The sequence below is a fragment of the Eleutherodactylus coqui genome, chromosome 8 (genome assembly GCF_035609145.1).
Source record: "Eleutherodactylus coqui strain aEleCoq1 chromosome 8, aEleCoq1.hap1, whole genome shotgun sequence".
In the NCBI taxonomy this organism is placed as follows: domain Eukaryota; kingdom Metazoa; phylum Chordata; class Amphibia; order Anura; family Eleutherodactylidae; genus Eleutherodactylus; species Eleutherodactylus coqui.
The window spans coordinates 73,601,223-73,615,692 of record NC_089844.1 but is presented as its reverse complement, the minus strand read 5'-3'; the positions used below and the strand labels follow the sequence as shown (position 1 = coordinate 73,615,692).

Below are 14,470 nucleotides of genomic sequence, written 5' to 3'. Positions count from 1 at the left end.
GGGAGCTCAATTCCTGCTCCTGGCTCTTCCATCCTCCCCCCCCCTGCAGATGAGGACGACGTATATCGGCTTGGCGTGAAAACCGAGCCGATATACGTTCGTGTGAATGCAGCCTTACATGGTAGCGATTTTCAGGCGACGTTTTCTCGCAGCTAAGAGTTGCAAGAAAACATTTGTCTGAATGAGGCCTGTTGTAGTAATAATAATATAAATGTGTTTCTTATATTAGCCTAGGCAAACATATATATATATATATATATCCACCTTCATAGGAAATAGCTAGCAGTTAAATGGTTAATGAGCTTAATATTATACCCTGGTATGTACAAGTACAATGTTGAAGCTAACCCCTAAGCATCTTCCCAGCACTAGCTATCAAGGGGGGAACTTCTTATCTCTGACTGCATTACTTCTCTCAGATTGGAATATTAATAAAGTCTATGCTACTTGGGTATATAAGAATTACATGTTCAAGTAGCGACATACACCTGGGGCATAAACATATGTTAATCATTAGCGTCATTACATACTAGGCCAATCATGAGTTGTTATGATGTTGGGGGGCGTGGCATGTAATTGGTGCGTCATGGTCAATTATATTTGTATTGTACTTCCTTTGAATAAATCAAAAGAGTATTGAGGGCTGACGGATAACAGTCAGTTCAAATACTATTATTCATAGTATGTATACTATACTGTATATCATATATTCATGCATGAAGCTTCTCATTATAACCAATCTGGAGCAAATCAGTGAAATCTTCTGGAATATGATTTATTCCCATAACAAGCCTGAGTGCGATGTGGTTGTTTTATTTCAACTTCTCGAAAAACATGCAATTTTTTTCATGTGTGTGAAAAATGCGCATACAGTGATGTGAATTGCATGTTTTAACCCAAAAATGCTTCACAGAAGACTGCAAATTGCAGGTTAAGGCTTTTTTCCCATGAGCGTATATCGGCCAGCGTTTTCACGGCCGGCCGATATACGCTATTATCTGGGGTGTAGAAGTTCGGGAACGGGCGCACAAATCTAACGTTTGTGTGCCTGTTCCCATGGCATGGGCCCCAGCGCATACATGTCGAGGTTACCATGCCGTCTCCCCTTTCCCTTCCCTCCTCCTTGCAGGCTCACCTCTGCTCTCCTCCCCGCTCGTTCTTTGCAATTGGAAGGGGCTGGACGGGGGGGGGGGGGGGGGGGGGGCGAGCTAAGTGCCAGCACACCCCACCTGCTCCTATTGATGGCTATGGAAAAGGGGTGGGAGTTTAGCCTCACCCCCGCCCCTTGTCTGCAGCCAGCAATGGAAGAAGGCGGGAAGGGGCGGTGTTTAGCTCCACCCCCATCCTACCCCCTCCCATTGCAAAGAACAAGCAGGGAGGAGAGCAGAGGCGAGCCTGTGAGGGGGAAGGAGAGCAGAGGGAGGGAGTTTAGCAGCCACGCTGCTTAACTTCCTCCCACCTCTGGCCGCTGCCATGGGCTCCCATAGGAGCCCATGCAGCGGCCGACGTATTCCGAACCAAAAGATAACTCCAGGACTGTCTTTAGGGCTCGGCTTAAAAACGCCTGGCGCTATATTGGCTGTCCGGGCGCTTTTACGTCTCAGGAATACGGCCATGTGATCTGATGCATTGGAATCCAATGCATCAAATCACAGCATATATTGGCTGTCTGTAACAGCAGCTAGACAATATACGCTCGTGGGAAAGAGCCCTAAAGGGATGCAATGTACTTCAGATTTTCCCTGTCCTATATCGCACTCACCCTATAAATACAGGCTTAGAATAGAGTGTTGAAGATTTTATGGCTATCATCCATATTGGATTCTCGTATTACACTGGTTATATAATGGACATTTAGCAGCACTGCTTGTTAGAGGTACAGTAAACCACATTTTACATATGATGGCTGAAAATGGTCTTATAAAAGAGGTGTTTTAGCGTTCTTTCACACGAGCATTTTTACGGGGCTATTTAGCCATGATAAAACACTGGGCGAAAATCGCAACTATATGAAGCATTGGATTCCAATGTATTTGTTCGCATGGCGATTTTCGGGTGCGTGAAAAAAAATCGCGGAATCAAAGCGTCAAATTGACGACCATTTTTGGTTGCCGATTTTTTACGCTGCATCAAAATATAGGTCTTGACCAATCTTTTGACGAAAAACGCTGGATGTGATACGCCCGTGGGAATTACGAGATAACGCTCATCATTTTTTGGAATCGATCGCAGCTATTCTTCAATGATGCGATTTTCGGTTGCGATGCGGCTTGCGTAAAAATGCATCGCCCGTGTGCATGAGACCTTAATGTACTTTCGGAAACAAGTGAACGATAATCGTTCAGTCTAAACACGAGCCAATGACTGAACGGCAAACGAGAATCGTTTGCTTTTTGTTCGTCATTCATTTTCTGCAGGCATAAAAATCATCGTTCGGTTTGTTCACTTATCGTTCGGTTTCAACAGCGCTCATTCACTTATACAGCGGATGTGGGAGCCTGAGCGATGTATCTGCCTGTCTGACATCATCAGTTGTTCGTTTGCTCTGATTTATTCGCTCGTTCAAATGAAAATCGGCTCGTCTAAAAGGAGCCTTAGAGCAGACTCCCGCAAGAGTGTTAGTGCATGTATTTGCGCATGCAATACGCAGAGAACAGCACCCATTGATTTCAATAGATTCATTCCTATTTTTCATTTTTGCGTGCACATGAAAAAAAAAACGCAGCATGCTCTATAGAAGCCTCTATGGGAGGCAAGCAAAATGAGCACTCCATACCTGTGTAACTGCGCAACACACTGTGCAATTCTGCGGGAAAACTATGTGGCAGCCTTTGTAATATACACTCATAACATATTATATACGAATCACATATTATATATGAATCACACATTATATACGAATCACACATTATATACGAATCACACATTATATATGCCTCACATATTATATACTCGTCACATATATATGCCCCACATGTTATATGCTCATCACATATTATATATGCATCACATATTATATGCTCATCACACATTATATACTCGTCACATATTATATGCTCATCACACATTATATGCTCATCGCACATTATATACTCGTCACATATTATATATGCCTCACATATTATATACGAGTCACATATTATATACGCCTCACATATTATATACACATCACATTGATAGGCTCTGCCTCCGGCAGTAATCTCTGATATCCACTGCAGATTTACAATACACTATATATTGACCCTGATTATAAAGATTCAGCACTCCCTTCCATAGATGATACAACACACTGCATGTAAATACAGCACGAAGAATGTGACTATAACCGCGCTCATTTCATAAAAGGAAAACATGAACCTGAGGGATTCAGATCCCAGAAGAGGGAGCTCTGACTCTGTATTTTAATAGGACTCGCAGTTACCTGATTGGGCTGCATGTACTCTTCTAAGTACGTTCGACACAGTCGTCTGTCCCAGTCATCAGTGATGTGACCACCGTACATAATCTCCCCAAACAGGTATCGGAGATCTTCCCACGGAACCTGATAGGAAAACCCTACATATATTAAAAGTCTTTACATTTTCAATGTAGATATCGATATTAAAGGTCTGCTCCTCCACTATCACTACAGCATTGGGAACATCAGGCTGATAGGTGGTGGTCAGAAGATCATAGAATCATATTAGGGATTCTCAGCACAGGTATTTATCAGCTAGGAACAGTTGAAACCCTAAATTCAGCAAACCTGTAGATTTGTATTATTACTCTATTTTGGTTGAATGTATATTATATGTATGATATAAACTTCATAGATATAGCAGCGCTGGATGACACTTAACAACTCTGCTGCATCTGATATCTAAAGAAAGAAATCTGTTTCAAGCCAAATGCCCACAGCCGGGTCGGATTGCGATTGCAAGATCTCGCAGCGGAGTCAGACCCCGCACCCCGCCGGTGACCCCCCGTGTACCTGTGCGATGTCTTCTTCTCTGTGCTGCGGATGTACCGTCTGGCACGCCGCATACGCACAGTGCAGAGAAGGACATGCAAGACAGCAGAATGACCCATTACTGTCAAAGGGGCAATAGAGACATCTGTATTTTTACACAGACTGCAGATAAAATTGCAACATGAAATATTCAGATTCAACTTCACCCATTCAAATCGGTTGGTTGGCAAAAAAGCCCATGTAAGACACATGTTTGCACCATTTTTCAATGATTGTTAATAATTACTGAGTATTAGCTGATCCGGGTATAAGCTGAGTCAATAAGTGTTACCACAAAAAACTGGGAAAACTTATTGACTCGAGTATAAGCCGAGCTATACTCCAGTATATACTAGGAAAAAAAATAACCTCCATACTCACCTCTCAGCCACTGTCTGTGTCTGTGCGGCAAGCTGCTTGAATTCTCCCCGCTGTCATCCCCCGCCGTCCTCTCTGCTCGGCTCTGTCATCTCTGTCAGCACTGTGATTGGATCGAGCGACAGCCAATCACAGCCGTCACTTGATCCAATCACAGAGTTTACCTACACAGCGCTGACGGCGGGGGATTTGAAAGACGAGCCAGGGAGATGAAAGCAGGAAGAATTCTAAAACAGCTTGCCTGACAGCCTGCGCTCGACCATTCATAGCCAATCACAGCCTGACAGCGGAGGTTGACAGAGCTGAGAAGAAAGGACAGCGGGGGAAAACAGCGGGGAGAATTGAAGCAGCTTGCCGCACCGCTGCCGGGAACACAGATACCAGCTGGGAGGCGAGTATGGAGGGTTTTTTTTCAATCCTTCCCTGACTCGAGTATAAGCAGAGAGGGGCTTTTTCAGCACAAAAAAATGTGCTGAAAAACTCGGCTTATATTTGAGTATATACGGTAATTCTAGAAAAAAATGGCCTCCATGTTTTTGGGGTTTTTTTTTAATAAAAAAACAAAATGACACATGGATCGCATACAGACCTAAGAAATGTACATACGTAAAGTATATGGATGTGACATGGACATATGCATTAACATCAGCCCATTGCTCAAGTAACACATTTGGACACACTCGTGTCTCACAATGCTGTGGCGAACCTCACTAATTTGGAGCAACTTGAATTGGAGGCTATATTTCTGGAGCAATAGGATGATACAAATACTTAGAGTGCTAAGCCAAATACAGACTGTTATCAATTAGTGCTGCAAGTGCATGGGGTGCCAGCACTACTGTATTGTCACTGCCTATAAAGTTGATCACACACATTCTAATGTGAAGCCTGTACTAAAATAGAGCATGCTGCGATTTTCCCCCAGCGAGCGGACAATCACAGTTGATTTCCACTCGTGGGCATAGAAAAGGGCTTTGCATAGCATGTCTATGGGCAGTGTAAATACGCCCGTGTGCATTGCGCCTAAGGAAAGAGGGATTTGTATAAGAAATAAATGAATAATATTGGATTAGCTAACTATTTATCTATATATACACAGTACTATAAAAAAAAGTTTTAGGCAGGTGTGGCAAAAATGCAGCAAAGTAAGGATGCTTCCAAAAATAGAAGGCGTCTGATTGACTCTAATTGTATTCCGCAGCAGGACAACTAACCCCAAATATAAAGAAGAACAAGGACTCCTTGAAGTGATGATATGGTCCCCACAGAGCCCAGAGTCTCAGCATCATCTAGATCTCATATCTATCTATCTATCTTTCTATCTCATATCTTTCTATCTCATATCCATCTATCTCATATCTATCTATCTATCTATCTCATATCTATCTATCTATCTATCTCATATCTATGTATCTATCTATCATATCTATCTATCTATCTCATATCTATCTCTCTATCTATCTCATATCTATCTCATATCCATCTATCTATCTATCTATCTCATATCTATCTATCTTTCTATCTCATATCTATCTATCTCATATCTATCTATCTATCTATCTCATATCTATCTATCTATCTATCTATCTATCTCATATCTATCTATCTATCTCATATCTATCTATCTATCTCATATCTATCTATCTATCTATCTATCTATCTATCTATCTATCTATCATATCTATCTCTCTATCTATCTCATATCCATCTATCTATCTATATATCTCATATCTATCTCATATCCATCTATCTATCTCATATCTATCTATCTTTCTATCTCATATCTATCTATCTCTCTATCTCATATCTATCTCATATCTATCTATCTCTCTATCTCATATCTATCTCATATCCATCTATCTATCTATCTATCTATCTCATATCTATCTATCTATCTATCTATCTCATATCTATCTATCTATCTCATATCTATCTATCTATCTATCTCATATCTATCTATCTATCTCATATCTATCTATCTATCTCAGATAGATAGATAGATATGAGATAGATAGATAGATATGAGATAGATAGATAGATAGATATGAGATAGATAGATAGATAGATAGATATGAGATAGATAGATAGATATGAGATAGATAGATAGATAGATAGATATGAGATAGATAGATAGATAGATAGATGGATATGAGATAGATATGAGATAGAGAGATAGATAGATATGAGATAGATATGAGATAGAGAGATAGATAGATATGAGATAGAAAGATAGATAGATATGAGATAGATAGATGGATATGAGATAGATATGAGATATATAGATAGATAGATGGATATGAGATAGATAGAGAGATAGATATGATAGATAGATAGATAGATAGATAGATAGATAGATAGATATGAGATAGATAGATAGATAGATATATCTCATATCTATCTATCTATCTATCTATCTATCTATCTATCTATCTATCTATCTATCTATCTCATATCTATCTATCTATCTCATATCTATCTATCTATCTCATATCTATCTATCTATCTCATATCTATCTATCTATCTATCTATCTATCCATCCATTTCCTATCCATCTATGTATTTCTCTGTCTATCTATCTATCTCCTCTTTGAGAAGACCATCCCCTTATCCCCACCAAGTTTACTATGACAGATATTTAGTTCTGCCACATATTATGCATACTGGCTATCTTCTTTAAGAAGACCACCCCCACAGAAGACAACTTTTTATTTACAATTTTGGGTGGCCTCATAGATGTCTCACTGTATCTTAGCCATCCATCCATCTACATATCTCTTCACACACACACACACACACACACACACACACACACACACACACACACACACACATATATATATATATATATATATATATATATATATATATATATATATATATAGCTATTTATCTATTAAATATATATCTGTCTATCTACCTGCTCTAGCTCTACAGCATTTCTATAGAAGTATACATTATATATATTTCACGTGCATAAAACATTTTAAAGCAGCTTTATGCTGCAGCATAAAAGAGCTACACAATAGATTTCATCTCTCCGAGGCACCATACCTGTGAGTTCGCTTCCAGATAGTTGTATAGAACATTCACTGATATTGTGAGGTCTCCAATGTTAAACGGATACTTTCTATTCCACCCCTGGGGGCCAAATTTACGCCGCTCAGCAACACAAGCATGAAAATAGCACAATGAAAAGAAAATGCTCTTAAACTCTTGTTCACGGGTGCACTGGTCAAGAATGTTCTGCAAGAGAGCAAGTAGGGTACATTTCATTACTGACCCGCCAATGACATGTCAATTTTTCCCCCTGTATTATAATACATTTTAACTATTGTATAGTTAGTGGCTTTGTAATACTTCTAAGTGGTCATATTATACCTTCATGTAGAGTAATCAATAATCCTGGCTGCTTTTGCCTCCTTACGAAGTGAAAATCAATTGTCAGCAACAGTCATCCATACTAATTGTAATAATAATAGTAATCTTTATATAGTGCCAACATGTTCCACAGCGATTCACAAATTGGGGAAAACATACAAGAAAATAGGCCGTAACATTCAGTAATCAACCAATGCATATCTTGAACAATAGGGGTGAGGGCCCTGCTCAGACTATAAGGAAGTATGCACATAGGATACTATACATATGGACATGCATAAAGTTGTGTGATTTGATCAGCAATCATGTTTGTGTATAAACAAATAGGAGGTGCAATGTAGTGTCAAGGTGCAATGGGAAGAAGGGGGCCAGGTTTCCAAAATAGAGGCGGGGTAGGTGAGAAGAGTTTAGATAAGGAATATGTTAGGCCTCCCTAAAAAGATGTGTTTTTAGGGCACACCTAAAGCTGTGGGCATTGGGAATTAACCTAATTGTCTGGGGTAGATGGTTCCAGAGAAGTGGTGCAGCTCCGGAAATACCTTGGAGATGGGAATGAGAGGTTCAAATTGTAGAGGAATCTAGAGCGAAGAGCATGGGTAGGGCAGCAGATAGAGGTAAGACTTTTTTTCCCCCAAAAGTTTACATTTTGTTTTAATGGAACAACCTTCTACTTTATGTCAGAATCTCTCGGCAAAGATAATGGGTCAGATTTACTAATACTTTCCAATAGTTAGTGTAAACCTAGACTTAAAATGTACCAGATTTATCACAGTGGCTCATGCTGGAATTTAAATCTGGCGTATTTTTAGATTGTCTAGTCTAACTTTATACCACCTGTTAGTTGGCTTAGTTTGCACCAAAATGGAGCAAAAATTTTGGCACAAATTTGGTGCAATTTTTGGCACTCGATATTGTATTTTGGCCTTGTCACTTTTCATAAAGTCATACTCTTTTGTTAGAGCTGGTATGAAAAGTGTCTGAAAGTGCATAAAAAACCAAATGTGGTGCAAAACATGTAAAACAGTTTTCCGATGCAATTTGTGCCAGAAAACTGACAGCTTTTCAATAGTCAATCTGCTCCCATATATAAAGTTTTTGTTTCATAGTCACTGCCTTTTGACAAATCTCCCATCTATATCTGATAGAGGTCGGTCTCTTGTTCACAGTGTCTCACCATTACCTCACTTTTTGACATTCACACTTATACTTTACGTACCTTTATATATGCTGAAACCATCTACGTTATGTGAGGTTTCACTGACCTGATCAAAGTTGTCCAACGCGGCGTGCAGATTTGCCAGCATCCCAGTTGGAGGTTCATTGGTAATTTTGATAGCATTTTCCAGGATTCCTTGTGGGATGATGTGTTCCCTGAGTGTCGGGGCAGGTTCAGCACTCATAAACACACGGTAATCAGAGTGACTTCCATCGCTGTACTTCTCTAATAGTTTTTCTAGAGTGTTTAGCCATTTGGCTACAAGGTGAATATTCTGTGAACAGTATGATATAAAGTATCGTATTATTACTCTTTACAACATTCCTGTTTTATACTGTGAAGATTCTGGTTTCACAAAGTTGTAAATACATTTGCATAGTAAATTACAAACTATGTGTTAATGCGGATCTCTGAAACATTACCTACAGCGAAATTGCACTTGTTCATCAAAATGATATATATTTCCGAAACACTTGATCTTTTCAAACTAATTGCCCACATTTTGCAGCATTCAGTTCAAATAAGACAAACATAACCTTGGAAGCCTTTCTGATACTGGGGTAATTTCCTATACACACAGCACTATCTAGTAAAACATATGTAAAAAGAAAACAAATACAGTATATTTAGGCTTAGGGTGAATGCACATGAACGGATTTCTACTGTGTTTCCCGTGCCGGAAATCCGCAAGTGAATTCTGCAGCTATTAGGTTCTATTGAACCTAATAGCTTTCTGCCTGCCAACACTCACATGCGGAATTCAACTGCGGATTTTCACAGTGGGAATAAATCGCGGCATGTTCCATTTGCCGCGGATTTACACCGTGGGAGGTCTCCATTAATATAGCATTAATGGAGACCGCGGAAATCCGTGCAGAATTCTGCAATCACTAAGAGGCACTTTTTGTTTTTAATCGTGGTACTCCTGCGCCCGCAGCGCTCGTGGGCATGAGCCCTTAGAAGAGGGTTGCAGAATATCTGCTGAGAGTTTTGTTCAATAGGCTGGAAGAAGGTATATTTTAGATGGAAAAGAAATAGCACAAACTACAAGACTTTCAAAAAAAAGGGAACGGGGAGAAAAATGAAGCAGAATATTGAAGATAGTTTCATCTGTATATAAGGGCTCTTTCACACGGCCTGATCACCGGTTCAGATTCTCGCTGGATTGTGGGTTTTACGAGTAAATGCCCACTGCCACTGAATGACGAACGATAATCTATAAAAATCAAATAATGATTGGCTTGTTTACTGTCGTCTGTGCCCGAACTAAACCTGTATTCGTTGCTGAAGACAACTTGGTTCCACTCCTTAGCAGTCCAGTTTTATCATTCACGACACCATTGCAAATGGAATTGACAGTGGGTGTCAAAGGCAGTACAAGTAATGGAAGCCGTGAGACCAAATTTCCTTCAGCCAAGCGCTTAAAAATGGTCCGGGCAGACACAGGGGCCTGTAATGATGGTGTCATGTCTCTGGATGGCGGGCAACTAAGCAGTTGGAACTGCACATGCTTGTTGGCAGATCAGATGATCCTTTCTACTGTCTGCAAAGGCCGTCCTAAGCCCGGTAACCTTGTGTGCCCTCACGTATCCACTGGTCCCAACACCTCCTAACAGTCTGGTCAGAACGGCCCAGGTGGTAGCAATTCGTCAATACGACCATCCAGACTCTCTCATTCCAATAATGCGCCACCTCTCAGACTCTGTTGACTTGGCGAAATCTCTTTGATTGCGTTGTAGAGGCGTCTAGTTATCAACAAGATCCACACAAGCGGAAAAAGCAATCACTACTTACAAGCAGCCCCTAAAAGCCTTTTTAAAGGGCCCCAGGTGGCAAGACTGCTCATCTAATCACCCCACAACTCTAACTATTTGTATATCTGCCCGAGATGTAACTGCATGCAGAGTTTTGCAGCAAAACAACAACTTCTTCTAGGTGCCTAATTCATGTTGACACACAATTATTTATATTTTTATATATATATATATATATATATATATATATATATATATATATATATATATAATTTGGTACCGTGTTAGCCAGCAGAGCAATGTGTGATTGTTCTCAGTGACAGAAAACAGGTAATCTTATAGCCATTAAAAGGTATCATATCTACGAGATTACTTGTTTTCTCTCATTGAGAACAATCACACAATGTTTCTGATGACAGGGATTGGAGTTGGTCACAGATCCTAAACCAGCAGAGCCAAACAGCAGCCATTTGCTTACAGGACCTGTGGTGATGTCACTGGCATGTGCTCAGTCACCGGGGGGAGGTGGGGGGGGGGGGAGCTCTGAGATCCGCCCCTGATTACTTGACGGTGACGTCATTACAGGTCCAGTAAGCACACAGCTGCTGTCAGGCTGTGCATGTTTTAGGACCTGTGATGACTTCACTGTTACGTGATCAGAGGCGGAGCTCAGAGCCCTGGTGACTGATCACATGATGGTGACATCATCACATGTAACTCACGAAGTCATTCAGTCACTTACAGACAGGTGATTGGTATCATATATATATTTTTTTCTTTTTCTTTTCAAATCATGTTTTTTATGTTATATCGAGTGGTATCACATACAAAGTGATTAAAAAAAGAACACTGTAAGAGTAAAGCGGATTTCTTCATAAATGAATTGGCATAAAACAGCCAGAAGGACACAAAAAGATAGAAGAACTGTTCAAGTTTTTAACACACCTTATAGATGTTTGATGTGGGTGCTGTTGGTAAAATGGCAGATATCAAGCCAGTAGCCCAATTTCGCTCAAATATTTTCCCACATATTCTTTGTCATCAATTCTATTGCAGACTTGAAGAGTTCTGTCTTTTCATGTCATTCTGGCTGTCGTATGTTAATTCATGTATAAAGAAATTAGCTTTACTTATGCACCTCTTTTTTTAAAATCACCTTGTATGTGATACCGTATGTATTGTCTATGTTTTGTAGCATGCAATATATCTACGTTATATGAGCAGGACATTCATTGGCGAAGGGTTGAGCTTGATGGACTTGTGTCTTTTTTTGATATACAAATTCTGACTGCAATTTTGCTGATCTATCTCTCTTTATCTTTTTATGTTAAATATGTGTGTGTGTGTGTGGGGGGGGGGGGGGTATATTTTCCACGTGTAGTAAAAGAAATTAAAAAATGTTGCAGTTGTTACTCTGGGCTGAAATTTTCTGTTCTGTTGAGATTTTCTATTGAGAGCAATCTTGCCATTTATCAAACTACTAACAACAACTTGTCTGTTTGTATGTATGTTTGTTTGTGTGTGTGTGCTTCTCATTCTCTGCCCCTGGTGACATCATCACAGGTCCTACAGTATATATAAAACACAGAGCCTGACAGACAGAAGAAAGAACACAGTTAGGGCTCTTGGAAGTGGAGGACAAAAATAACACACTGAGAATACAAATAAGCCTTTATTATGTCAAACACAACTCAGCGGTCCTGACAGGAGACCCCGACCTACCACCACCACAGAGATCCGGATGGCTGAAGGACCTGCGGTGACGTCACTACTGTGGAAAGAGCCATTGTGTAGTTTGGTAGTACTGTATACTAGATAAGCCGACAGAAACTACCAGGACCTGTGATGATGTTGCCGTTATGTGATCACCTGTGTGGGTGGAGTCAGGGACTGCATGACCAGGGGCTCATAACTGTATCCAGGAGCTGTGTGTAATGTGTGGGAATCAGGATTGATGTAGTAGAGCTGTGTGTGTAATGTGTGCAGTCAGCATAAATATAGTAGCGCTGCATGTGGCTATTTGTCTAGTGTGCTGTGTATGTAGTTAGAGCGGCCAGGATGTGGCTGTAATGTGCTGTGTGTATAGTCAGCATGGAAGTATGTAATGTAGCAGAGCTGTGTCTGTAATGCGCATGTGATGTAGCAGAGCTGTTTCTGTGATGCACATGGTATGTAGCTGAGCTTTGTCTATCAGGTGCATGTCATGTAGCTGAGCTTTGTCTATCAGGTGCATGTCATGTAGCAGAGCTGTGTCTGTCAGGTGCATGTCATGTAGCAGAGCTGTGTCTGTCAGGCGAATGTCATGTAGCAAGGCTGTGTTTGTAACATGTGCATGTAATGTAGCAGAGCTGTGTCTGTGATGCACATGTAATGTAGCAGAGCTGTGTCTGTGATGTGCATGTCATGTAGCAGAGCTGTGTCTGTCAGGTGCATGTCATGTATCAGAGTTGTGTCTGTGATGCGCATGTCATGTATCAGAGTTGTGTCTGTGATGCGCATGTCATTTAGCAGAGCTGTGTCTGTGACGTACATGTCATGTAGCAGAGCTGTGTCTGTCAGACGCATAGCATTTAGCACAGCTGTGTGTGTCTGTCACATGCCTATGTACCACAGTTGTATGTGTGATGTGCATGTAGCAGAGCTGCATATGTGTGACATGCATGTAGCAGAGCTGTGTGGCATTGCGCCACCAGAAACACTGGTACTATAATTTCCTAATAATTACTAGTCTCATTATCACAGGCAGCATTGCAAAGAAAAGTAGCATCTCTATTATAAAGCTGGAGGCAGAAAACACAAGATCGCACTATTGTCAATTGATGATGAAACAAATTAGATTCCTTTTCTTTGCCCTACACAGTGAGTACTGCACAGAGCATGCTCACAGCGCTCTCCCATAGAAGTCTATGGGTCAATTCCTTAGCTTATTTGTGCAATGGCTAGGTTTCCACTAAAAAACATATCTCTGAAGCTTCTGCTCACAAATGAGATCTACAGACTTGGCTACCCACACAATGTCATAAGGAAAATAGAATAAAAATCTATGAATCAGTAATAAAGATTAGAAAAAGAGTATTTTCCAATATATAGGGATGTATACATGCATTTGTTCCGATGTATCTACAATGTTAACTGCGATTTATATTATGTTTCCAGCTAAAAGTAGCAAAATTATTCGTAACCTAAATTGGTCGCTAGTGTTTACATTTCTCCATTTGAAAAAGCACAATCCGGGGCTAATCTCACCATCAAAAAAAAGGGAAAAAAATCTTCCTTTCAATCAGAATGAAATAAGCAGAGAGTGTCATTCAAGAAAACATATTTGGACATACACCCAATTTTCCCTCCACAAAAGCATCTCATAGAGGCACAGATTATTTTTGTAAAAGTGCCGTTTCATAGCTTGGCAATGAAGCACTTCTATAGCACACTGAATCGGCTTACTTGAAGTATAACCCAATGGCCTTCTTTTGATGCATTTTCCATCGCTATTTCTGCTAGAACTTCCTGCCCTTGACCCAGAGAGATATTGTTAAGTTTTCCTGCGTCAATGGTGAATCCAAGTCTGTCACCTACACAGAGCAGCCAACAATGTCCGCCACATCAAATGACATACGAGATTGGGAAAGAGATGAGGGAAACACATTTATCAGTATAACACATTGTAATATGAAGACAACTTAACATGGAAATGTCAGTCTGTGAAAGTTACTGAATGCTTGCCACCAGTATTATAAGCAGACTCAGCACTTAAC

General features: G+C 40.3%; 1 protein-coding gene across 1 annotated transcript in view; it reads right to left on the bottom strand.

The window, feature by feature from the left end:
- Positions 1-14,470, bottom strand: part of LOC136577882 (dynein axonemal heavy chain 11-like) — a 386,682-nt gene that overhangs the window by 27,925 nt on the left and 344,287 nt on the right. The window contains exons 66-69 of the mRNA XM_066577801.1: positions 14,160-14,287; positions 9,008-9,235; positions 7,419-7,610; positions 3,422-3,541 (exon numbers count right to left, since the gene is read on the bottom strand). Coding sequence (XP_066433898.1) covers positions 3,422-3,541; positions 7,419-7,610; positions 9,008-9,235; positions 14,160-14,287 — 668 coding nt within the window. The remainder of the gene's footprint in view (positions 1-3,421; positions 3,542-7,418; positions 7,611-9,007; positions 9,236-14,159; positions 14,288-14,470) is intronic.